This window comes from Ornithorhynchus anatinus, chromosome 3 (genome assembly GCF_004115215.2).
Source record: "Ornithorhynchus anatinus isolate Pmale09 chromosome 3, mOrnAna1.pri.v4, whole genome shotgun sequence".
NCBI lineage: Eukaryota > Metazoa > Chordata > Mammalia > Monotremata > Ornithorhynchidae > Ornithorhynchus > Ornithorhynchus anatinus.
Window position 1 is genome coordinate 35027417 of NC_041730.1, and position 26530 is coordinate 35053946.

Sequence of the window (26530 nt, forward strand, 5' to 3'; positions counted from 1 at the left end):
ATCCCCGAACTGAAGAAAGCACACACATTTTTGTCATCAGATAATTAAAATATTTGCTCACTCTCAGCAATATATCGCTCTCTTTTTTTTTGCCATTTGTTTACTTTTGGGAAATATACTAAACAAAATCCAATTATTTTGATGTAGCTATCCACTTTTGAAACTAAGGAACTAAATAATTGAGCACATGTCCTCTGTAGAATGTGCTTTGGCAGTCAGTGGAAAAGCTTACAAATTCTCTTCACTTGAAGAAAAACTAACAATTAAAATCTAGACCCTTTATCCTCTATTAATCCCTCAAAGAGGTGCAAAACAGTCAGGCCACAATGCAGTAATATCCCTTTGCTCAGCAGTGCAGGTAATTTTAAATGAAAAGAACTAAGTCTCCTCTTTAACTTAAGAGCTGAGCTAATTAATGGAACTGATCTTCATTACAGCCTATCTCCACAGGAGATCACCCTCCATTAGGTGGAAGGTTGGCCTACAAACGAGGTGGTGGTCGGGAGAGGAAAGGGTGAGGTGCATGTGGATTCGTTGCAGTGATTTGTCTTGGGTTTTTTTACAGAGGCTGAAATTGGTTTGCTCCCCTCAACCTGACTGGGGCCCATTTTTGGCTCGCCACCGTGGAGAACGTTATAAGAACATGATTGATCCACTGGGAACATCCTCTCTGGGACTGAAACTGCCAGTGAAAGATTTTGAACTTGGGACCCAATGTTAGTAAATTTGGATCCTTGTGGTAGGGGTGGTACAACCTCATAGTTTCTCCTCTTCCCTCTATAACCCCCTCTCCCTTCCTAATATCCTTTTCCACTTTGGCTTTCACATCTGTGCATGAAAGTGGTTGCTTAGTAAAGTAGGACTTATTGTCGCATGCTGTAGTGAAGAACTAGACAGACCACTTGAAGCACTGCTGGTTCTGAGTTAGTGGTGTCCATTTTCTGTTGGGCTTTTACCTTGGCAATATGCTGTGATATCAAGGGAATGATTTAAAAGGTTAGTTTTTTTCCCTAGGTTCCGTGAAATTCTGTCCATAAGAGGGTCAACAAGAGAATAGTTCATCATGTTTTTTCTTTAGGTTGGTCCCGGTGATGCTGACATAGGAAGGTAAAGATGTGTAAACTAAAACTAACCATCTTTATTATTTTATAAGAAAATCAAAGATCCAGGCAGTATATCTAAGTGGAAGCTTTTGACCCAGTGGTAGTGATGGTGGTTTGAAAGATTTAATGTGCATAGGCAGATGGTTGTGGACACCACTGCTTTTATTAATTTCATGTGTTCCATGAATAATTTGAGGTGTAACTCTTTCATTTGGACCAAATGTTTCAATTACAATGAGGGCCCAAATCTTCACTCTTTTTGGAGTGAAAATTCATTGCTTTTCTCTTCACCCAAGTCTTCTTCCCATGTTCATTTTTTTGGGGGACTTTTTTAAAACAAACTCTCCTCAAGAAGCCATTATATAATTTGTGCCTATTTTATATTCCCAGTGTAGGATGTATAGTCTAAAGATTCTCCATTGCATTTAGCTTTGTGGTTCAATGTAGTGATCCCCTATTTCTTCTAGGATAAACTTCTTTCTATTTCCTGTAGATCTATTCTTCTCTTTCAACTTCTTGGAAAACAAGACCTTCCCCAGTTCTGCCTATATATTATATATATAGTATGTAAACTCCAGCAGACAGAATGATAATTCCTGAATTTTTATTCTCAACTTTTTCATTCACAATAACTGCCAACTATGGTCATAGAAAATAGAAAGAGATGCAGAGTTTAGTAGCAGGCAATCATAATAGCACTGAAAAAGTAGTACATTTTAGGTCACTGCATTTACAGAAATTTCTGATAAATACAGCTTAGTCCTATCTAGTCAAGCAGTGAGTGAACAGATTAAGAATATAGCTTTTAAGAATGCATTTAAGTCAATGGAATGAAAAACATTTCCTATTAATTTATTGTAACTGCACTATGACGAGAGAGAAAAATATGTCTACTAAGATTGGCAAACCTGAAATCTTTATTATTTTGTGGTATCCTATACCTATATGAGATTTTTTAAGCGTGATCTGTGTTCATGTAGTATGTATTAGTATTGATGTTTTATGTCCCTATAAATATAGAAAACAATGTAGAAATTGTGAGTTTGACGTAGTGTAGCCTGGGTTTCTTTCCCACTGTTATAGTACAAATTTCAAATTGTTTCCTTTTGGGGGACAATTTGTTGCTTTCTTATTTGTCTGTATGTCTTCACATTACAGGGTCTCAGGTAAATCTTCAGTTAACTATATATCTGCTGATGTGATGTTTTCATCTTGTTGAATGATGACAAAATGTCCCCTGCAACTAGATTTAGTGTAACATTTCCCTACAAAATGATTTTTTTTGTAAAAATATTGACTTTTTTTTGCCTAGCTTTCTCTTTTTCAGGGCAGAGTGTAACCATTAACTGACATTGGCATGGCACTTTCAGGCTTCATAAGCAGCATATGGAAAACAGTGAAGGAGAAAACAAAACTGGGTTTAAAGTGTGTTTTTTTAGCCATAGAGCCTCACTGTGCATTGTTCTTTCATAATGTTTATAGTGGAAATTGTTTCTACCATAGAGACAGTTTTTAAATAAATTACACCAAGACTTTGCAAGCCTCGATACAAACAACCCTGCCTTAAAACTGTACTGTTGATTCAGCTTTGCCAGCTGATTCCAAAGTGGCATGATGGCCTCATGACTACTTCAGTTCCCTGAGAGAGCCATATGGATGAAAAGCTCATATTGATTAGACTGTTCCCTCCCCCACAGAGTGAGAGCCCTACACTGGACAGACACTGTGTCCGATCTGATTGTCTTATAGGTATAAGCTTAGTTCAGTGTGTGAAGTGTAGTAAACACTTAAAAAAAGATAAAAACTCTTGTTATTATTATTAAGAATAATAATACCAATAATTCCAACAATAATAATAATGATAATCAACCGCTGTCTTGGCAGAAAGAAAGTTCACAAATAGGAACTGAATATTATCCTCCATGACTAGGGAAAACAAATTACCAGACTCTAAATGATTTAGCAATTGCAATTTTGAAGAAAGGAATCTAGTTTGGATAGTGTGTTTTCTTCGGGAAGAATAGTTTTTGGTCTTCCCTGTCTCCTCCTGACTTCAATCTGTTTTTGGACTCCAAACCAATTTTGCTAATTAACGCTATTGTGATTAAAAGAAAAATCCTCACCAATGTTATCAGATTTTTTTGGTTCAAGCTGTATATTGCCCTAATTATTTGTTGAGCTTTTTCTCTAGCTAGCATTTTTTCCAGGGAGAGAATGCCTATATATGCATTAATTAGTATTTAAGCACTGAAGAAGATGAAGCAGGTACCTGCTCTGTGAGCATCTTTTTTTGTTTTTTTCACTGTTGTTATTGTTGTTTTTGTTTCCCATTTTTTGCTATTAAATGTTTAAAAGGAAAAACAAAAACAAAAAAACCCCAAAGGGGCAAGTGCCAAGTGAAGATTTAACATTTCCTTTAAAAAAAGATTGGTCCCAATCTACAGTATTTACATTTTTCAGTTTTTTTTTGTCATGCATTTTTTCTGTTTGGCTTTGCACTCAGTGGGACAGAGACTGAGACTAATCTATTGCCAATTAGCTTCCCTGTGTGCCAATTAGTTTAAGGACTAGGACAGTACTGTAACATCTGAGACTCACACCCCACAGACAGATGTTCAGTCTATCAGTGGTATATATTGAGTGCTTTCTGTGTGCATAGCACTGTACTAAATGCTTGGGGGAGTACAGTATAGTTCAAACAATACAAAACAGTAGATATGAACAATCCCTGGCTTCAAGGAATTTATAGAGTATAAGAGCTTTCCATTCCAATATAAGCCAAACACTTGAACTCAATTGAAAAAAAGAGAAATGGATGAGTTTTACATTTTATTCTAACATTTATGAACATAACCATGAATTGGGGATGGAGTCCTTGCTACCTGTTTTCCTTTTAATTTGTAAACAACTGTGCTGTTGGGAAAAGGTTTTATTTATTATTGTTCAGAATGTGTGTGAATAGCCTGAGAAATTTTATACTCATGAAGTTATTTTAGTAGCACCAACAAATGCCAGAAACCAGATAAAAGAAGAAAAAGCCATATGTAAAGAACAGTGACCCCATAGTATCTTCAAAGGAGAATAGTGCTGTATTTCTTAATTATTGGTGTAGTAGCTTAATTAATCTGTAAGTCTTCAAGTTAGTAGCTTTCCACCTCTTCAGGATTGTATTTGTCACATATTTCTTGAGTGTAAAGAGAACAAATTCTGGGACCAGTTCAGATGTCCTTTCTTTTGCATGAAAACTATGCTCAATACAAGATCCAGGATGGTCTCAACATTCCTTTGGGTCTTTTTATTGTTTTTAATATGCAAGAAATATAACCAACCTGTGTTTCAATGAGAAACAGCAGCAGCACTTTATGTTTCAATAAAAAAGAAGTTTCACAAGATGACATTTAATTGAAAAAGACTTGAAATGTCTATTCTAATGTTTCATTGGGTTGTTATCTTTTGATAAGGTTCTGCTCGATCAATTGTCTCGCTGTGCCTCAGTGCTGAAGATCCACCGTTTAGTATGGCTTGCCTCTGCTGTTGACTTAGAATTCTATTTACAAGCCATTCCATTGATTGTGTTCATCTCTTTGGAGACATGCACAAAACTGATGCTTTTTAGTAATCTGTGGATAGCAAGCAATATCACTGTGTTGTCTTATTTGGTGAGATTGATTTGGGTTTTAATTTGTAGCTCTTTATGGGCCTGTTTCTTTTGCAACCTAAGACAGGCCTCAAGGAGCAAAAATGATCTGCCCTCCCCACCAACCCCCACCTGACTGCAGGTTGAGAGTAAGTGTAATGGGGATTTCAGAGTATATTCCTCAATTTCCCATCTGTAGGTCAATTAGGAAGCCCCTGACAGGGAGGGATCTGTCAGATAATTGTTTCTCACTTCAGAATTACCTCTTGAGTGAATGGATGGTGTTTGTCAAACAGAGGAGCCTCTACCCTTCCAAGATTTTTGCTCCTTGAATATAGAGAGGCCAAACAAACCTGACAGTTTTACTCTCCTCAAGCAGCCTGCAATCAGAGATTTTCTTATGGGGGTTTCATTTATCACCTGCACACAAGCCTGATTTTACGATTGCAGTGTTTGATTTGCCTGCTGTGTTTTAAATACATCTTCAGGTAACCATTTGCCTTATAGGTGTATTTCATTGTGAGGTCTATAATTAGTGTTTGACTAGAATATATTATTGTCTATCATACATATGTAGCGTACTTTGTGTATTTTTTGGCACTTTATTATGGACCTATCTCAGAATAGGTTGATTCTTAATTACTTGCATAATGTCATAAATTCAGGCGTTCTATATGGGTACTATTGCCTAAGAATAAAGATATGGTTCCCAATCAGGTCATTATATTTTTTCATTAGCTTTACATGGAGAAAATATATTATGTTACAAATGATGCATCATATATATATATATATCTTATATAGCACATATTATATGCTGTACATTATTCATTTATGAAGTCATTATTCTTGAGGCCCTACCTCAGATTTTGTATTTATGTGTACAAATGCAATTTATTGTATTATATATTTGCCTATTATATTCTGATGTTATAAATTAGAATTTATCCTATAATGTATGAGTTCTAAAAGCACTAAATAAATGTCTGTGTTTAAAACATAATAATGATCTCAGCACTGTGTCTGTGGAAAACATGCCACCCAACATTATTCATACTTAATATATTGCCTTAAGGTATTTGCAGAATTGATCCATTTGATTGTTAGAAACTTGAAGCAACAACAGAAAACAGCTCTCCTGGGAAAGTGATATACAATGCCACTGTAGAAACAAATATCTATTAAATTGCTATATTCTCTAGATTTAAAACATTCTTAAGAATGTTTTGTTCCTTGCTGAATTATTAATTACTCCTGGAAGGACTGAAGAGTTGGTTTAAATCCTCCAGTTTGTATTAAAATCATCATTTTGCAAATTTTCTAAGACTGTCCTCAAGATACAACACACAAGTTCCATTCTGGAAGTGAATGGGGCACTGATATCTACCTTTCATAGGTCTTGAGCCCTGAAAGACTATGAGGATTGTATTCTTGTCTTGTCAGTGCAAGGGAAAATTTTTACCAGTTCAAAATAAAGCTTCTGTAGATGACTTTTTTTTTTTTGGCAAGATATCTTGATTCAGGGATAAGCCATATCTCTGTATAGGTGAGAAACTTCTGAAGAGATTGTGCTGAAATCTAGAGCTGAAAGTTGACAAACAACTATGGATCCCCTGTCTGATCCATTTAGTGGAAGTGTGTGTCCCCACAATCATAATGCCCAGAAATAGCAAGGGAATAGAGGTTAAGAGCTTAGATATTAACTTGGAGTTTTCTAGTTGGAAGTTCCCAACCATATTTTGGTGACACACACATGACATATATATATATATATATATATATATATATATACACACAATATATACTTAATATATATATATATATTTAAAATGTGGACCTAAAGTGAGTAATTGGGAGAAGTGATAGCAAGCAGAAAAGTCTGTGAAGGAAAACTGCTTAGTTGTCAGGAAACCCACTCTAATTTCCTCCCTCCCATTCATCTAATCATCTTTTACTCATTCCATTTACTCCTAGATTTGTCCTCTTCAGCCTATACCTGGTTCTTTTTTCCCTCCCAGCTCTCATTTCTGTCCTTGCTTCTTTCCCATTTTCTACAGTGTAGACTAGTACAAGATAAAAATCGCTAGGAAGGTAGGGATGGTAGCAATTTGTAAGTGCACTGGAAGGTCAGTATGTTTTACAGACAACATTTCTGTAGCCTAACCGTTTCCAAAAAAATATATTTATGAATACATTACTGGCAGGATTGGAAAAGAGTCGCCTTATTGAATGTGGACCCTTGGGAGTTAGGCCCTTGAAGTTTGAAGCCTGTGGCATTGTTTCAGGCTTGTTAGGTGGGCTCATCTTTCCTATAACACTCAAAAAAAAAAACCTCCCTAAGTGTGCTTATATTGATTTTTTTTAGGTCCTTGGGTAAACAGAACAAATTGCTGATCAATTAGAATAGCTGTCTGGAGGACTGAGATGCATTCTGTAAAACCTGATTCAGACCTATAGCGGAGTCATTAATCTGACATGTCAATCAGGCTATGAAGGCAATCTATTCATTAAGGGATTATATTTTCCCTTCTATGCTTAGGTAAAGCTTTCACATATCCATATCAGGAATGAAAACCCTCCTAAACCCACACATTCAAATCTTTCTCCTACCAAAGATTAAAGTGTCCGGTTATCTGCAAAAGATTGATGGTCCTGCTACTAGAAACTCCTGTTATCGTTAATGAATGAAACACTGGAGAGTGCCAGCAGAACAAACATCTCATTTTATTTTTGATGTGAAAATTGAAGATTCAGTCCCAATAATCTAGATGATTACCCCATCATTTAAGTCATGTCCCCTTGGGTTCAGGACTTGGTGGATACTATGTGGCTCGTGAAACAACATCATTTTTACAAGGCCCCATTTACAGTTACCATTGTCTACTCCTACCAAATTGCATTTTAGTACCACACCATAATCCGGTGCAATTTCTTTCTCCATTCTCTTAATTCAGAAAGGTCCAAAGAGTTCCAACAAAGTCCTCTAGATACAACAGATTCTTCCACTGGTTTTCTGCGAGTGATTTTTTTCACAGATTCATTGCCTTTCTGTGGAAAGGAAAAAAAAAGAAATCCTGCCTTTGCCATGAAAACAGTGAGGAATCACTGCTTTACCCGCCCTGAGGCTGGAGAAGAAATCCCTTTGAAGAAGCAAGGAAATTCGGTTGAAACCAGGTTAGGTTTTAGTGTTGGCGTCGATTCAGTCCTTAGACTTCTAGCTGGTGAGAAAGAAAAAGTTGGTTCTTCGGTGCATGAACCCGTCCTCTCCCGGTGAACAGAAACAGGGGGCTCTCCTACTTGTGAAAGGACCCAGAGTGGAGCTCCAAGTGGGACAGGAATCTATAAGAAGTCAGGAAATAAGAAAAATAGACTAGGCTCCAGAAAATAACGTGACCCAAATGTCCTGCTTGATCACCAGGCATTCTACTTTATGATCCAACAATCCTGATCTAAGTTCTTCCCGAGGAAAAACAGGTAAAATGAGGTAAGGGAAATCTAAAAGGGTTGGGGAGAGAAGGCACCTGAGGTGAAGGGGACTCTGGCAGGGTTGTCTGGCTCCAGGAGAACATGGGGACTGAACCCAGGATAATTCATTCCTCCTCACCTCTTAGAGCCAGGAGGAGGTGTGCAAAGAAAACAGCATTATAGACAGCTGAAAGCCATGTGATTTTAGTATAAATCATATTCTGTGTCACTGCAATTTTCATGACTCTGCAAGTGAGCTATAAATAACACACCAGGATGAAAGCAAGCTATCCAGGAGTTGGAAGGCAAAGAGGGGATTTCAAACCCCAGAGCTTCTCAGAGAGAGGGGGCACAAGCCAGAGCGGATGAATGACCCATTGCCAGAGATACGGCTCCCTACCTTGGGAGAGATGAACCTGAAGCAAAGTGCCAGTTAGTCGAAGTGCCAGTCAGCTTGCCTAGAGGGGAAGGGATGCTCTAGGGTCATTCTCGGAATGGTCCAGAGCCGAGCCGGCTCCCCCCATGTGGCGGCGACTGTCCAGGAGAACGGGAAATGGCAAATTGATTTCTCCGTGGCTTCTAGTCCCAAATATGGACGGTCTTCTCTGGCCCCAAGTCCCTTCCTCCCTCCTTCTTCCCCTTAGCTGCCCGTCCCGTCCGACTCTTCTCCCGCTCAGTGGAATCCCGTCGAACCCCTACGGTCCCGGCCTGGGTCAGGGGTCAAGGGGTGGTGGTGTTGGAGATCCCCCACTTCTTTAATAATAATGAGGATGGACACTTGTTAAGCGCTGAGCACTGTTCTAAGCGTCGGAGTAAATCCAAGTTAATCAGGTGGGGCTTACCGTTTCCACCCCCATTATAGAGATGAGGTAACTGAGGCACGGAGAAGTCAAGTGACTTGCCCGAAGTCGCACAGCTGATCTGGGGTGCGGGGGAGGGTGAAGAAGTCCCGGAGACCCCACCTCCTGAGCACCATTCATTCATTTATTCATTCATTCAATTGTATTTTTGGAGCCCTTACTGGGTGCAGAGCACTGCGCTAAGGGCTGGGAAAGTGCAAGTCGGCAACAGATAGAGCTAATCCCTAGCCAACAAGGGGTTCACAGTCTAGAAGGGGGAGGGAGAGGGGCAACAAAAGGGAACACAACAAGTAGAGGGGCATCGATAGCGTCAGGATGTGTCGGGGAGGGAGATGGGGAGGGAGATGGGGAGAGGGGGCGTGTCGGGGCGGCTGGGCCGCTTTTCCCGGAATGGGGGCTCTCCGTGCCGCCAGCAAGTTGAGCAGCCCACCCTGGTCGGCGGCTGGGGGCCGGGAAGTCCTGGCTCCCTCCGCTTAAAAGGGAGAAGCCCCAGTGGGAGGCGAGGGGTTGGGTTTCTTCCCTCTTCTCCTCCCGGCCCCGCCCCGGCCTTTTCCTCCAGCGGCGGCTGCTCCCGAGGGAAGGAGGCGGAGCTCAGGGTCCGGGAGAGGGAAGGACCGCCTCTCCCTCCAGCCCCTCCAGCCCCTCCAGCCCCTCCAGCCCCTCCAGCCCCTCCAGCCCCTCCAGCCCCTCCAGCCCAGCGGCCAGAGGGGCGGCACCGGGCCCGGGCACCGAGCCACCCCCTACGGGCAGGGCGGCCGGGGCGGCGCTTGGACTGACCCTGGAGAGCCAGTCCTGCCCAGCCCTGCCCAGCTCCGCGGGGGGCACCTCAACTTGGAGGTCTCCTCCCCCCGGACCCGGGCGCATTTGGGTTTCTCCGCGGGGACCCACCGCCGGCTCGTCACCCCAATGGATGCCATCCTGGTCGTGTGGGCGTGTGTGAGCGCAGCCAGGGCAGGTGAGCGGGGCTGGGAGGGAAGGGGGGCGAGGGCACCGGGCACCGGGAGGGGCGAGCAGAGCCTCCGGGCTCTTCTCACGTGTGGTCCGAGCGGGGCCGGGGAAGGTCCTCGACAGTCGACATTCGAGGCCGGGCCATGGTGGGGAGGGGGCCGCCGCGGCGCCCGGGGATGGACGGGGCCGGAGAGTGGCGCGGAGGGTGCGGGCGGCGCCACCCACCCCCGCGCTGGGGCATCGGGCGCCGGTTTGACCCCGCGGGCCTGGGCACGGAGCTGCCCGGCCCCGCCCGGCCCCGTGGGCAAAGCGGGCAATGATCCGGGAGGCTTGCCCCGGGCCGACAGTCCACCTGGATCGTTCGGGCCCCCAACTCTTCACCTGGCCCTGACAAACCCTCCCGTCCCGCTCCACCTCTGCGGTACCCACCCCGGTGGTTGTCCCGACTCTCCATTTCGCTTGGTCCGGGGATGCTCCGGTCCTAAAGACGGCAGCGGCCCCCGGGACCGTTTCACCCCTTCTCTTGCCCTCTTCCCAGCCCCGTCCCGGGGGGATTTCCCGCTGCCGTGCCCCAGAGGGGCCGGTCTGGCCGGTTTCCTCCTTCCCAACCTGATTGAGAGGTCTGTGGATGCGAGGGGAGGGGGAGCTTCTCTCATCCCCGGGGAGAGGGTCTGGGCGTGGGAACCCGCCACCCCGCTCCCTTTCCCTCCCCACCCCCCCCGCAGCCGGCCAGGGGTCAGCCCGAAGCCCTGCGCTGCTCGCTGCGCTGCCCGCTGCCCGCCTTCGCCATCTGCGCCAGGCGAGAAGGGAGGGGTGGGGGGTCCGGGTTCTTCTGCGGCTGGGGGTGGGGTGAGGGGGAGCCGGGGACCCCCTCAATCGCTGGGTCCCCCGCGGACGGACAGCAGGCGAGGGAAGGGACAGAGCAGGGGCAGGGGAAGGGACAGAGCAGGGGCAGGGGAAGGGACAGAGCAGGGGCAGGGCAGGGCAGAGAAGGGGCAGGGCAAGTTAGAGAAGAAGCAGGGCAGAGAAGGGGTAGGGCAGGGCATAGAAGGCACAGGTCAGGATAATAATCTTGGTATTTGTTAAGCGCTTACTATGTGCAGAGCACTGTTCTAAGCGCTGGGTAGATACAGGGTCATCAGGTTGACCCACGTGAGGCTCACAGTCTTAATCCCCATTTTACAGATGAGGTCACTGAGGCACAGTGAAGTGACTTGCTCACAGCGTAGACAAGAGGCAGGGCAGAGGGCAGAGGCAGGACAGGGCAGGAAGAGGGGCAGGGCGAGGATGGACAGGGATAGGGACAGGGACCGGCCCAGGGCCGGGTGGGTCGGGGCAGTGCAAGGGCAGAGCGGGACATGCCTGGGTAGGAGCCCAGCTTGCGGCTGGATAAGAAAGTTTCAGGAGCCGAAGCTCCGGCTCCTCCGTCCTTCCCTCCGTCCCTCCTGGCCAGACCCCGGCTTCTCTCCGGAGCCGAGGAGCAGAGCCGGGACTGAGCCCGGAGGGGCTCCCAGGCCGCCCTGGCAGCCTCTCGGGGGGCGCCCCGCGGGAGACCAGTGCCACCCTCCCCGAGCCTTCCGCATGGGTTGGGTATCCTCTCGGCTCCTCGACGGGCATCCCCGTGCCGATGGAGATCCGGGACCAGCAGGAGTCCCCCTCTACCCTTCCTCCTGCCACCTTCACCCCTAATCCCTCCCCTAGGGGTCTGGGAGCCCGTTGTGGGGCAGGGCTTGTCTTTGTTGCCGAATGGTACATTACAAGCGCTCAGTACAGTGCTCTGCACACAGTGAGGGCTCAAAAAATACAATCGAATGCATTGTGAATCTTGAAAAACTTGACGAATCTCGAAGAGTCGTCAAAGCGGCAACTCCGGTCTCCCCCCATCAGTGTGCCGCATAATTAATTTCACACGAACACGATTTTCCTCCCAAGTCTTTGTTCTCAGCCCCCTTTTGAATATTCATCTAAATATGCTCTGAATCAAGAGGGGATACAGGAATGCTCTCGACGAGGCCGGAATGAAATCTTTAAGGTTACAGGCTCGTTAAAAACTACTAAAGACCCTGTAGTCCAATCGGACTCATTTCTGCTTTTCATGTGAGGCAGAATCTCTTGAACAGAGGCAGACCTATTTGCAGAGGAAGGGAATTTCCCGAGGACCACTGAGACCTCGGGCACCTTCGGTGCCCAGTTTGGCCCCATCGATCGGCGGAGGAAGTCTTTAATGCCTGCTTTGCCAGGGCCCATCATCTCGTGCTAGAGGTCAACCCCCCCAGACGGGGAACCAAAGCCCTACTTTCCAGTGCTTTATCTGGAACAGCCCCTTCTCTTGGAAAGTTTATTTAGTGAGCGCAACAATTGTTCTCCGGATCGTTAACAGTCAGAGAAGAAAGAAACATGCGGTTCACTTAAATGCCGCAGCTCAACTATCGCCTCTTTTTAATGGGAATGAGCAGATCATATCAAGCACATTTTAATTAGAATGGGGCCTCTGTGCAGCCAGCACAGCTCTAGTTACCCAGGAAAGATAGAAAGATATGGGTCGTGTAGAAAGGCGAGGGGCCGTGCAGGGGAGATGGCTAAGTAGAAGACCAGGACCTTGTTCGAATAAGTGAATAAGTGTTCGAATAAGTACAAGAAGTGGGCCCTGGGCTTTATGTCCCTGAAATTTATTTTTTTTTCTTTGCTCCAGGATTTCAAATGACATCACTAATCATTATCATTTGCAGCCGTTTTGGAAGAGTGTAGTTATAATGGTAATACGTGGTATTAACTAACACCTTTCTTCCAAGGCAGCGTGAATAACATGAGAGTCAGTTGATTGCTTCCCTCTCCAATCTCATTTTTTTTTTTTTGTCATCTCAAGAGATAAAATGGGAAATGGAGAGCGTCTCCGCCTGCGGCTCCCTTCTACCACGCCCACATGCAACAGAGTGGGTGCCATCTGCCGGGGGAGGAGAGACAAATTGGTTAAAGGGCAACAGCTCATCTGTTGTTAATTAATTATTAATTGAAGAGCAGGCCTTGGAGTGTTTGGCTCCAGCCTCCAGAGGGCATGTAAAATATGAATACCCATTCAAAGCGATGGATTGACTCCGCTAAGGAACCGCTGTGTGGCTGCGATAATTTTCCCTGTAATAGGGCAGTGGGAATTAAGGGCTAGGTCGTTCAGACTGGTGTTGGGGATGAAAAAATTTTTTAAGGTGGGCATGAAGTTTAGATGCTGGATGAGGTCACCCGAAGCACTTCTTCCTTTGTCTTGCTTCATTTTGGCCAAGGGAAAGGTTGCTCTCAAGAGGACTGAGGCAGATTGGATTTATGATGTGCCAAATGAAGGCTGATTTGGTTGGGAGTGTTGGCCTGCCTGTAACTCGGACAATCTAAATAGATTTTGGAACAGAACACTCACATGGAGTAAGTACCACAGAGGGAAGCTGCAGCAGATGGTAGAATCTTTTCTGGAACAGGGGAATGAGCCCAAATGAGCTGGTCCTTGAGTCTGGCCTTGAGGGGATCTGGAATGTTTACCTTCTTTTCTCAGAATTTTTGAGGAGCTGCTTAGCTGGGTTAATTTGAATTCCCCACTGGCATTTGGAGAGCAGTTATGTGCTAACTAGCAGAAGTTTAATGGTTATTTTAGAAAGGGCAGCGGCTCCATGCTTAAGATTAGACTAGTCTGGTAAACTGAACTGTTTTCCAAGGAACCCAGTTTCTCAAATCATATTCGGTTCAAGGGAAGGCATGTAAATGCTGGCTCATTTAATGGGCTTTCTGACTCTCTGGACAATGTGTGAAATGATACCCTTTTTCACTAGTCTGGTGTCAGCCCAGTAAAGGGTTCTCACCTGGAGGGGACCAATTATAAAGGAAAGTAGAAAGCAGTATTTGGAGGCGTAATTGATTTCTGATTCTGCCTTCAGTTTATTTTATATCCTTTTTTTTAAAAAAAAATCTCAGTTGACTTTCAAGTCAGTAAAACCTCACTCTGTTACAGATATATAAAATCTCTATAATATTGCAATATTATCACAAGTATATATTATATAATATAAATTTATGGATAATATCAATCTCTCTGTCTGTATAGATGACTCCTTTAATGGTATAAAATGTTCGACTTTGGAGAGGAACTAAGAGTAAACACTAGATCTTAATATACACCCCCACAGATCTGGTACAAGAGAGTGGTAAACCTCCAAGGGTTACACACTGGGTTGTTGTTGTTGTAGTTCCCCATGCTAGCTTCTGAGGACTCGCCCTGCCAAAAAAAAGCTTGAATCTGAGATCCTGTAAGATCCCACCTGATTCAATTCCTGGAGATTCAGTGCCAAGGATCCTCATTCTTGTCAACATTGATGGCGAGTATTCACTAGGATTGATGATAGAATGCCTATTGTATGCACAATCCTGTCCTAGATGATGAGACCATGCAATAGAAGCAAAAATAAAACAAAAAAACCTGGGCCCTGAGTTTGCTCAAGAAACTTACAAAATGAGAAATTCAGCTGAAGTGCTAGATCTATTGTATTTGCCCAGTATTTCAAGTAAGACTACCACCTGCCTAGACCAAGTCAGAAACCAAACTGAAAAAAAAAAATTGAGGAAGCAGAAAGGATAGAAACATTCTCTCATGGGAGACACCATCATATTTCTCCCTAAGAATCGGCAAAGTGTAAACTATCTGGTAGCAACTGTTCTAGGCTTGCTAGAATATGCTGCCAAACCAAGGCAATTGTAAAATTCCTTCTCTACACATTCTTCTCCATTTGCAAGTCATTTCAATAGCAGAAACATTCGTATTTGCCAGCCAGTGGCACTAGAGGGTTGGGATGGGAGCTGTTCAGTAGGCAAACAGGTTCTGCGGCTGGACAGCTCCAGGATGTGACCCAACAACCCCAGCTGGATGTGCACAAACTGGCTCCAGCTGTGTGGCATTTGAATGCCATCTCTGATTTGAAGGCTTAGTTATCACACTGATGGCGATTAAGGTGTGGTTTTTGTTTTTTTTTCCCCATTTTGTAGAGTTTCTGGTCCTAGATTTTTGTTGTTGTTTTTGTGCAAATGGTGAACTCTTTTAAAATCAGCTTTTAATGTTTAGAGTTTAAATTATTTTTAAATTTCTGCATTACTGAACTTTTTAACTAGAGTAGCCATCGTTTTGGTCAAAATATGGACTTTGACTAGAGGTCAACCTACTGTTTCTGAAGAAAGTTTACTTTCTCCTGTTGACAGTCTCTCTAAAGTATTTACCAGGTATCCAGCCAGATAAGAATACTGCCACTCATGATTCGACCGAGGCAAATCCTTGCAAACCTATCACTATTTCATACACCTTGGTACTGCAAAAAAGCAAGGTTTGGAAACAGACTGTTTTTGCACAGTACTCTCTATGGGACTCCATTTTATTTATCGTTTTGCAGTTAAGTCAAAGTTGATGTAGGTTCTGAAAGTTTGGTGGTGAGGAAGATGGATAGGTTGTTAATTTTGATATCTCACATTCAGGTTCCTATGACGTATTGCAGTCCTGAAGGACTTAACTAACATTTATCTCACCTAGTAAAATTGTCTCCCCCGTGTTTGCAGCATGAAAAATTTGGGGCAATATTCCAAGTCTTCTCTGATGTCTACAGTTCCACTGAGGAAGAGTAAAAAGAAGCCACCAATTAGAGTGTTTTGAGGAACAAATATTTCCTTCAGTGTAAATCTAGCTTTAGAATGAATGGTCTATAAGCTTCAATAAAAATAAGAGAACATGGAGAATGTTAAATAGGATATATATATGCATATATACATATGTGTGCATATATATATATATATATATATATATATATATATGCTCGAGTCACTTTGCAATCCTGAATGAGTTAGGCACCACAGTGAAGAAGGTAGAAAACTGAGATTTAGCCCAAGGCCATTCTGCAAGACAGAGAGAAGACTTGTCATTTCTGAAGAAGAGCAAAACATTTATGCCCTCAATCACATGTGTATTGTATGCCCAGACTTTAACTGATCCTTCTACTGTGGAATCTTCTTTGATGGAAATGTAGGTGGCTTGTGTGATGATCCACTCCAGGATCTCAGGGCTCTTTCTCCATTCTCTGGCCTGTTTCCCATCGTATTCTCCTTTATATTAGCATTGGGTTTCTTTGACTAACTGTGAGTACTTTGTGGCTGCACAGGTGATAGTACATGATTTAGCTTCAATATTATCAAGGAGAGTCTACATTTAAAAAAATTGACTAAAAAGCTAGTGTGAAAGAAGTAGCGGATTAATGATAATAAGCAGAACATTTTTTTAAAAAAATTTTCCCGTAGGGATGTTACAGTGGTTAAGTGCTTGTCTAGAACAGACTCTATATTCTATGCACATTCAATATGTCTGTAATATTAGTTTCCCATTGCTAATTTAATTCAGTATTTTATGATAAAACTCATGAAGCAACTCTCTGTTTCTTTACAGTGGTAGGCTTTGGAATGGATCCCGACTTACAAATTGATATTATTACTGAGCTAGACCTCGTGAATACCACCAATGGAGTTACTCAGGTCTCTGGACTACACAATGCTAGCAAAGCATTTTTATTTCAAGGTAAATCAAACCTTTTCATCTGCATGGGGGCAGCTGTTGTCATGGGATTTCGATTAGTAACTCTTTCTCTGGGGATCCTGTTTGCCATTTCGCTTGGACTTTTTTTTTCCACTTCAGCATATTTATGCTTCTTCAAATGTGTTGGTATTGAAGTTTTGGCCAGCGGCCAGCTGTAAAAATATATTTTTTACAAGCTCACTCACCTCTCTCTTTCTCTTCCACACCCTAGAAGAGAAATAAAGTGAAATTCACATTCTTTAGTGCTCCCCTGGCAGGAATCATTACTCACCTCAGGCAAGAGGGCGAGTTTGTATTGGCAAGACTGGTTTAGACCTAACAGGTTCAGTTCTTCCAGTTTAAAACAGTCCAAAGAGCACAAATGCCAACTGATGAAAAGGAAATTAGATATTTAAATTAATTAGAGATATTCCACTCAGAGGGAAATGAATAAAACCAAAGGAAAGCTGATTGTAAAAAATGCAGGGCTTCTTTTGGACTAACACTGTCGCAGTATTAAGTAGTGGGAAAGATCATTTTCCTTGGGGCTTCGTTTATCTGAGTGAATTGGAAGTTGAATAAGTATAGATATTCATCTAACACATTCTACCATTGCTTTGGTATGTTTAATTTTCTGCATTAAAGACTGTCTTTCAAGAGAAGTCTGTTTCATAACAATTTCTAATAACACGGCTTAGTATTTTCAAGGCTCTTCTTTAATGTGATAATATACAGCAAGAACTAGATCAGGCCACTGTTTGAAGATAACTTGTAAGAATCCTTCATCTTTGCCCACACCATTATTCACCTAGAAAAATGCTTTGGGGGCATTCTTGACCTACACCTTTTAACGAAGAAAAAAGTGGCATACATGAATGAGATGTAGGATCCAAAATAATTTATTTCTGCCTTGAGTTCTTCCCCACCCCTGCCCCAAGTGTAAACTGTTAATTCTATTAATTGGAGGCTTTCCTTTGTTAATTGAGTTCCTTAAGCAGCTGCACTTTTACAAAGAAAGAAAGGTCAGCTTCTCATTATGGTGCATTATTAGGTATTATGGTAATTGACTGATTATTTTTAAGGAAAACATGGCCTAATGGAAAGAGTATGGACCTGGGAGTCAGAGGATTCCTTCCTCCACTGCTTGTCTGCTCTGTGACCTTGGGCAAGTCACTTAACTACTGTGTACATCAGTTACCTCAGCTGCAAAATGGATATTACTATTGGGAGTCCTGTGTGGGACATGGGCTGTGTCCAATTTAATTAGCTTGTATCTACTCCAGCATTTAGTACAGTGCCTGGCACATTGTAAGCACTTAACAAATACCATAAAAGAAGAGACAGGGTGCCATCCTTTCCTTCTCCCTTTCTCCACCTCTTCTCCTTCCTCCTATTCAGTTTTCAAAAGTTCCAAAATTCTCAGGGTCAAAATGGTGTCTCTGGTTGAAACAAGGAAACTTTATTTGAGTAGTTATAGGGAGTGGCCAGCCCTGCATTTCCATTATTATCTTGACTTACTTTATCAGTCTGGAACAGAATGGGATTGCAGTTCTCACATGATCTTGCTGCATGGATAGTAACAGATGTGCTCTAGCCTCCCTTCCTGCTGATCTTACATGATGGAGTCTGGCTTCTCAGTTCTCATTTGAGACTCTGAGATGAGAAACTAGACTTGGTTTCCTTTCCTACTTCTCTGGACTTCAAGGCACTATGTGGAAAAGTAAAAAAGAGGGAGGGTGAGAGAGAGGATGGGCGAGAGAGAGAGAAAGAGAATCCAGAACCAACTTGGTTCCTTGGAGGTTTGGTGGATTTTCCTCTATGAAATGTTAATCAGGTGAAGTCCTTCAAGTTGATCCCAAAAAGCAGTGCTTTAGAGAACCTCCCGTCTGGCTCTTTTCATAGATTTTTTTTATTTATGGTATTTTTCAAGTGCTTACTATGTGTCAGGCAATGTACTCAGCACCGGAGTAGATAAAACTTAATCAGGTTGGACACAGTCCCTGCACAACAAGGGGCTTCCAAGCAGGCAGTAGTGCCGGGGGAGGGGGAGATGGGACTTTCCTTGAAGCTTGGGATGAAGGAACCCAGTTTGACTATGGGATAGGTAGGGTCCTGGGCTCCCAGGCTGCAGAGCAAGGGAAGCAGGAAAATGTGTTTTCCTCTGCTGTCCTGGCTCATTTTCCTGGGCTCTGAAAAGGCAGCTTGGAAGAAGAAGGAGAAAAACTCATTTTCTTCCTCTGTCCTGGCTCATTTTCCATGGTTGATCTCCATGGCAGGGAGCGGGGAGAGCAGCTGCTGCCCATGGCCCATTTTCCCATGAGGTAGGCAGGGGAGATGAAATGAGAAGCTTTGTGTTTGTTTTCTTTTTATTTAAAAAAATGACAAAAAATATTCCCCAGGATCAGCAGTTGTCTGAGGTAGGGGCAGCCCCCTATGCCAAGGAGCGCTGCTGTCTTGCCCACCCAGTGGGATCGTGCCCAGGGGGCGGAAGCCAGGCCAGTGTCATATTGTCATATGATTGGGGTCATGGGTGGCAGTGCTAAATTGAACTAAGTTCAACCCTTTCACCTCAGAATTGGTAGAATTGAGAGGTCTTCCAGGCAAATTCTTAAGTCAATCAAATGCCTCTTAAGCAACATGGGCTTACTATCAATCTCCATTTTGTAGATGAGGCAACTGAGGAACCAGAGAAATTAAGTGACTTGCCCAAGGTCCCAAAGCAAATAGCAGAGCCGGGATTAGAACCAAGGTATTTCTGACTCCCAGGTGCTATGGTCTGAGGGTTGGGCTAGGGACAGTCTATTTTCTTTCCTGCTGTCATGGGAGAGAGATGCTCTGATCCTTGTATGGGATGATGGATTGATGGAAACCTGGCCACATACAATCCAAATCCCCCAACCACTGGGGCTCTGGGTTCTTCTGGGGTAAGCTGAGGACCTGGGATGCCCCATCTTCCCTTGCCACCCTCATGGGAGAGAAGCCACTATACAGTGTTGAGAATGTTGGGAATATTATGCCTATTCAAACAGGGCAGCCCAAGCAGGAGTGGTGATCCTGGATTAATCACTACTGTATATATAGACATACATGGGCAGAGTGAGGCTTGCAGAGATGACTGAATGAGAAAGCAGCTGTTCCTCCTGATGCTCACGATGGAGGACCGAGTCTCTGGTGTATTTAAAGCAAATCCAAAGTATGAGCTTTTAATTTTCAGGGGAGATTAAACTGGTAGTGTCTTTAGGAAAGTGCTGAGAACCATTAGCCTATTCTCTATACAGAGTGCCTGCCTGGCTATTAGTGACTGAAGAGATTCCACACACATTCCCATCCAGCTTCACAACACTTTCCCATCATCTTCCCATATCAGAAATAGGGAAACTGAGGCATAGATCGATTCATTAACACTCTTAGATGTGAATCAAAGTCAATAACATAATCTGTCTTGGTCAGTTCATTTTTGCCAACAGTTTTACTCTTGTCGGTGAAGGTTGTTAAACAAAACCACTAATAGAGAACCTGCATGGTTTAGTGGAAAGAGCATGGACCTGGAACAAAGAGGACCTGGGTTCTATTCCCAGCTCTGCCATGTTCCTGCTGTGGGACTTTGGGCAAGTCACTTAACCTCTCTGCACCTCAGTTTTATTATCTGCAAAATGGGGACTCAATACCCATTCTCCCTCCTATTTAGACTGGAGCTCCATGTGGGACAGGGACTATGCCCAACTTGGTTATTTTGTAATAATACAATAATAATTGTGGTGTTTGGTTAAGTGCTTATTATGTGCCAAGGACAGTTCTAAGCACTGGGGCAGATACAAGATAATCAGGTTGCCCCCTGGAGCTCTTAGTGTTAATCCCCATTTTACAGAGGAGGTAACTGAGGCTCAGAGAAGTCAAGTGGCTTGTCCAAAGTCACATAGCAGATAAGTGGCAGAGTCGGGATTAGAATCCACATCCTCTGACTTCCAAGACCGTGCTCCTTTCACTAAGACATGCTGCTTCTTATGTCTAGCTCAGAATTTAGTATAGTATTTAGCACATAGTAAGTGCTTAAAGCCTACAGTTGTTATTATGAGGTAGGTCATTTAGGGAAGTTAGGGCAGGAAAGACTTTAGTATATCTGGGATGGTTTATGTCTGTAGATCTCTCAAACTTCCTTCCAGCCTTATTATTCATAAGTTGTACTACCAGGCATTCTTGTTACAATTTCTGTGGACCAGGGATTTAATTTATCTGTCTCTCCCACAAGATAATTCAGCCAGCCTCAGTGTAAGCCCCAACAGGGGCTTCCAATACTCTCCCAATCACAATTTGACTCTTACCTTAAAAAACATGGTTTTGTGCTCGAGGAAGCTGTTGCATCAGTCCATGTCCTGGAGGGTCTGAGAGTCATAAGCATGATCACACTTCAACAAGCTGCAAAGTCCTAATTGGCTTAAAGCATTTTGAAATTTCCCATTGAGGTTTTGTTGCACTAATTGGGAACACATTGGCAAACTGTCGTGTTGGATTTGCACAGGCTGAGAGGAGCTGCTGAATGAAGGAATGAAAGAAAACTGAGCTCCCAGCCCCAGGAACTGGCACCAGGTTCCAAGCAAAATGAAGCAGAAGGTTTCTAGACTGGCTTTACTCTGCCTGCAGTTTGTCACAATGTTGTTAACATCTGCCCTTTCCTCTCTATTCAAACTGCTACCACCCTGATCCAAACATTTATCCTATCCCACATTGAATATTGCATCGGCCTCCTCCCTGACCTTCCTGCCTCCTGTACCTCTCCTACTCCAGTCCTGATTTCACTCTGCTGCGTAGATCGTTTTTCTAAAAAAAAACATTCAGTTCACCTCTCCCCACATCCACCTCTGCATCAAACAGAAACTCCTTACCAATGGCTTTAAAGCATTCAATCAGCTCAGCCCCTCCTACCTTACCTTCCTGATTTCCTACTACAACCCCAGCCCACATTCTTCACTCCTCCAACGCCAGCCTATTCACTGTACCTAGATCTAAACGATCCCACCACTGACTCCTTGCTCACATCCTCTCTCCAGTCTGGAATTCCCTTCCTCTTCATATCTGACAGACCAACAGTCTCCCCACCTTCAAAGCCTTATTAAAATCACATTTCCATTAAGAGACCTTCCTTGACTAAACCCTCCTTTCCCTTCTACATTGCTTATGCACTTGGGTTGGTATCCTAAAAGTACATGATATTCACCTAACCCTCAGCCCCACAGAACTCGTGTACATATCTATAATTTACTTTAATATCTGTCTTCCCCTCTAGACTGTAAGCTCATGTTGCATCCTCCTTAGCATTTAGTATAGTGTTTTGCACACAGTAAGCACTCAGCAAATCCCACTGATTGATCAATTGGTTGCCATGAGTGTACTTTGGCATCCTTCCAAAACAAGCATCTTAGGAGAAGCAAAGGAAAATCACTCCTAACACCCTCAAATTACAGCATGCTTTGGGCTCCTGTCACAAATCCCTGACAAAGTATGCCACCTCTTGTTCCTTTAAAGGAGATCCTTCCTTTCTGCAGAACTCAGCCTGGCTTTGTTTTCTGGGTTTACAGTGGTGGGGAGGTTCACAGTGGCTTTCTTTTTCTTCCTTTGCTGCCTTTCTTGCACCATAAGAAATGTCCCCTTCTTCCTACTTTTGGAGAAGCAACAGGGCCGTGGGAAGCATCAAGACCTAATGGTAAAAGGACTGGCCTGGGATTCAGAGGGCCCGAATTCTCATACTTACTCTGCCACTTACTGGCTGTGTGACATTGGAAAAGTCACTTAACTTCTCGGTGCCTCAGTTACCTTACCTGTAAAATAAGTATTGATTACCTGTTCTCCCTCCCACTTGGATTATGTGAGGCAGAGACTCATCCATTCTGATTATCTGTAGCTACTTAGCACTTAATACAGTTCTTTACACATAGCAAGCTCTTAAATACCAAAAAAAAAAAAAAAAAACCCAAAAAGAAAAAAAAGTGGAGAGGAGGGAGAAGTCAGGCATTACATAAATCCCTACACCACCGGTTTCCCATTTATTCAGGGAGCTAGGAGAATGAACATTAGGGTAAGAAAGCAGGCAACCTCTGTTGGTCTCTTTTCCTCTGGACTCTCTCTTCCCTGGCTTCCGCTGCCCTGCCCCTGCCTTAAATTGGCACATTGGACCCCAAGAAGTAACATCCCTTGAACCTCTCCTCCTCAGGTTAACACCCAATGCACACAGAAGGTCTGGTACAGGACATCAGCATCATGACAATGGCTTCTTTCCCCTCACAAAAGCATGGAGAAGCAGGTGGCTCAGTGGAAAGAGCATGGGCTTTGGAGTCAGGGCTCATGAGTTCGAATCCCAGCTCTGCCACTTGTCGGCTGTGTGACTGTGGGCAAGTCACTTAACTTCTCTGTGCCTCAGTTCCCTCATCTGTAAAATGGGGATTAAGACTGTGAGCCCCACGTGGGACAACCTGATTCCCCTATGTCTACCCCAGCACTTAGAACAGTGCTCGGCACGTAGTAAGCGCCTAACAAATACCAACATTATTATTATTATTATCAGGCGAAAGCAGAGATGAATAGGCTATCTATTCATGGGGTGAGGAATATTCTTCCCTCTCCATGGTGCTGCCGGAGTAAGGTGCAGCTGGGTGGCATAGGGACTTGTCCTCTGGTATTTTTCCTTTTGATGTTAAAATGAATTAGAGTAAATCAGAGCAGTTTACTCAGCAGCAGAAATTAACCTGCTGGAACCTCAGAAGTTGCCCATGTATGACTGAGATTTAGAAGAAAAAACAGTGTTAATGTGCTATGTGTTACAGAGCTATAACATATGCTCTAACTCTGTGTCCTCAACGGATGTTGGGAACTCCAATCACAAAAAGAAATTTTCACTGCAGGATTTTTCCTTATGGGTAGTACCTCATCCCTGACTGGCCATACACCACAGAGAAGCATTGTGACTTAGTGTATAGAGCATATCCTGGAAGTCAGAAGGACCCGAGTTCTAATCCCAGCTCTGCTACTTGTCTGCTGTGTGACCTTGCCGAAGTCAGTTAACTTCTCTATGCCTCAGTTACCTTATCAGTAAAATTCAGATTAAGAATGTGAGCCCCACGTGGAACAAGGACTCTGCCCATCCTGTTTAGCTTGTATTTATCCCAGCACTTAGTACAGTGCCTGGAACATAGTAAACACTTAACAAATATCATAAAAAAATTCAACCAGTCCACCAACCTTGAGGGGATCTTCAGTGGGGGTACCTGATACTATCCCAGGTTCTGAGGACAGACATCGTTTGCAGTCCAGTCTGATCCGAATAGCCAGAAACCTAAACTGAGACACCTCAGAAACCCCTGAATCTTCTTGTCAGTGTTCAGCATTGGAATGAGATTGGCATCCCCAGGACTTCACATTCAAGGCATACAGGAGCCTGGCAGTTCTAGTAGGAGCCATAAAACTCCTTAGATTATGGCATCATAATGACAGTGCTTTACCTGCCCAAACTAGCATCTCTGCTGCAGTATTGGGAGCATAGGGTGTGCAGAGGAAGAGACACAAGTTGCCAAAAAATACAGATTGAGGATTTTTTCAGTCACAGACCTCGTGATTTGGTGGTCTTTCAAAACAAAATTTTTTCCCCTATTATTCACTTGATGAATTAGGATCTGTTTCTATAGGGGTCATTGGCCTGAAGAATCCTCAGGGAACATGGAAAAGTTGAATAATAATAATAATTGTGGTATTTGTTAAGCGTTTACTATGTGCCAGGCACTGTATTAAGCACTACTATGGATACAAGCAAAGTGGGTTGGGCACAGTTTTTGTCCCTCGTGGGGCTCACAGTCTCAATCTCCATTTTACAAATGGGATAACTGAGGCCCAGAGAAGTGAAGTGACTTGCTCAAGGTCACACAACAGACAAGTGGCAGAGCTGGGATTAGCACCCATGACCTTCTGACTCCTAGGCCCAAGCTCTATCCACTATGCAATGCGATTTTTCTGTTGAAGCAAACATAACATTCCCTACAGGTTGTAGGAAAGAACAAAGGAGGCATAGGCTAAAGAAAGTTTGGTTCCACGTGGGGCTGGCCTGGGAATTTATAAGGAACTATAATGCATCAGCACTAGATTGTCAGGAACAAACAAACATCCCTTAAAAACTTTGTGTGGACCTGTTGTCCCAGAGGCAATCATGTCAGTGCCAGAAGAGGATCCCTGTGAGAAATACACTTCCTTCATCCATGGGGCCAGTGGTCAGCATACTGTTTTTTTAGCAAAGGGGTGGGAGAGATGACTGGAAGAAGGATTCTTTACTAGAGTTATTCAAACAAAGCTGATCTCTTTGGAAAAAAGGCCACTCTGAGGAATTCAGGGTCACCTTACCCTGTCTCCTCATGGTAGAGGAGCAGTGAAGACATTGTGGGTTTGTTCCATGGGACCTGGAAACTGGCCATCCCAATGTATCTTTAATGAATAGATTTGAAGTGAATAGAGGAGAGAACTGATTCTTTATTTCCTGCTGGGCTTGATAGCTCTTTATGCTTTCCCCTCAGATAATAACTGTGCTGCGTGTCTGGCTGTATTTACATTTTTTTGTATGGGTGGAGAGGGTGAAAAGAATGAATGCAGCCAGTGGAGCCATAGCATGTTAAAAGCACTTTAACATTTATGTCATCCTTTTGACAAAGCCTCAATGGAAGACGGGAAAAGTGAAAAAAGCAATGGGGGCTCTTTTGCCCAATCGATACACAGTGGGATTCAGGGTTGTAATTGCCATTAATGCTAATGGAAATCTCGCAGAGTCATTCCTTGGAAATAAATGGGAGAGCTGACCTCCCCAGTTTTGAAACTACCCCTGAAAGCATGTGTTTGATCTGTACAAAGGGAGTTAGAATTTTGGCAAACTTCTAGAAAAGGCCTAGTGTGACTTGGGCAGGCAGTTTGAAAAGATTCATACGTAAACATACAAAAAATCCAAAATGTGCTCTTTCTAAGTACTCAACTGATGAAAGTACCCAAAGGCCCACAGCCCTTTAAGAACATGCTTATATATATGGAGTGATACTGAGGAGGTGGATAGAAGGAAGAATAGGAAGAGGGTATATGGAAACAGTGTAAAGAATATAGACTGGAAGAATCATTCCCAATTCAGGCCTTCACCCACTCCCAATCTCTTGTAGTAATAAGAAAAACTGTGCCCTTCACATTTTGAGGGTGTCGCTTATGTAGCTCTCAAAATATTTTACAGACATTTAGGATTCTGTGTAAATGTTACACTGGTATTTTACCTCACAATTAAGATGAGAAGAATGAGGTTGGCAAAAATTTCCTGATTTTTTCAGAAGAGAGAGGGAGTGAGTAAGTCATTGGAAATGCAAAAAATTGAAGCCAGACTCCAAATTTATTGGCCTGGTTTCCTGATCTCTACTACCACCTGTCTTTCTGTTCCCTCTTCCCTCCAATAAATCAATCAATCAATGACATTTATTGAGCACTTACTTTATGCAAGCACTGTACTAAGCACTAGGGATAGTACAATACAACAGAGTTAGCAGTCACATTCCCTGGCCATAATGAGCTAACAGTCTAGAAGGCTTGCTGTGGTGGGCTGGGAGGGCTGAGGTATTCTGGAAAATACCATCATCATCATCATCAGCAGCAAGAGCATTTACTAAGCACCTACTGTGTGCAGCACTTTTTCCCAAGTAATTGAGAACATGAAATAGAATTAAGATATGTTCCCTGTTTCAGAGGAAGATAAAATCCACCCCACATATGGCCTCCTGTTGTTATTTCCTCATTCAGAATTTGTAGGATCCCAGATGTAAAGGGATGCAAATCCACCTAACCCACCCCTCTGCATCTCAGCAGGAGTTCAGCCATCTCATCTCAGACCCATGAAATCTTTCCTATTTAAAAGGACTTCTAGAGT

General features: G+C 43.5%; 2 protein-coding genes and 1 long non-coding RNA gene across 8 annotated transcripts in view; 2 read left to right on the top strand and 1 right to left on the bottom strand.

The window, feature by feature from the left end:
• SLC6A5 (solute carrier family 6 member 5) overlaps positions 1–2829 on the top strand; it is a 55009-nt gene extending 52180 nt beyond the window's left edge. The window contains exon 15 of the mRNA XM_039911315.1: positions 566–2829. Within this exon, the coding sequence (XP_039767249.1) occupies positions 566–721 (156 nt within the window). The 3' untranslated portion in view covers positions 722–2829. The remainder of the gene's footprint in view (positions 1–565) is intronic.
• A 6824-nt stretch (positions 2830–9653) lies between these two features.
• Positions 9654–26530, top strand: part of NELL1 (neural EGFL like 1) — a 522694-nt gene continuing 505817 nt past the window's right edge. For all 6 annotated transcript variants that reach the window (XM_029061630.2, XM_029061636.2, XM_029061634.2 and 3 more), the window contains exons 1-2: positions 9654–10020; positions 16474–16602. In XM_029061630.2, the coding sequence (XP_028917463.1) occupies positions 9972–10020; positions 16474–16602 (178 nt within the window). In that variant the 5' untranslated portion in view covers positions 9654–9971. The remainder of the gene's footprint in view (positions 10021–16473; positions 16603–26530) is intronic.
• Positions 16623–24024, bottom strand: LOC114810315. Its single transcript, XR_003758018.2, has 3 exons — positions 23833–24024; positions 20922–21132; positions 16623–16827 (listed from the first exon to the last, which is right to left on the bottom strand). It is a non-coding gene; the product is annotated as an uncharacterized LOC114810315 (long non-coding RNA).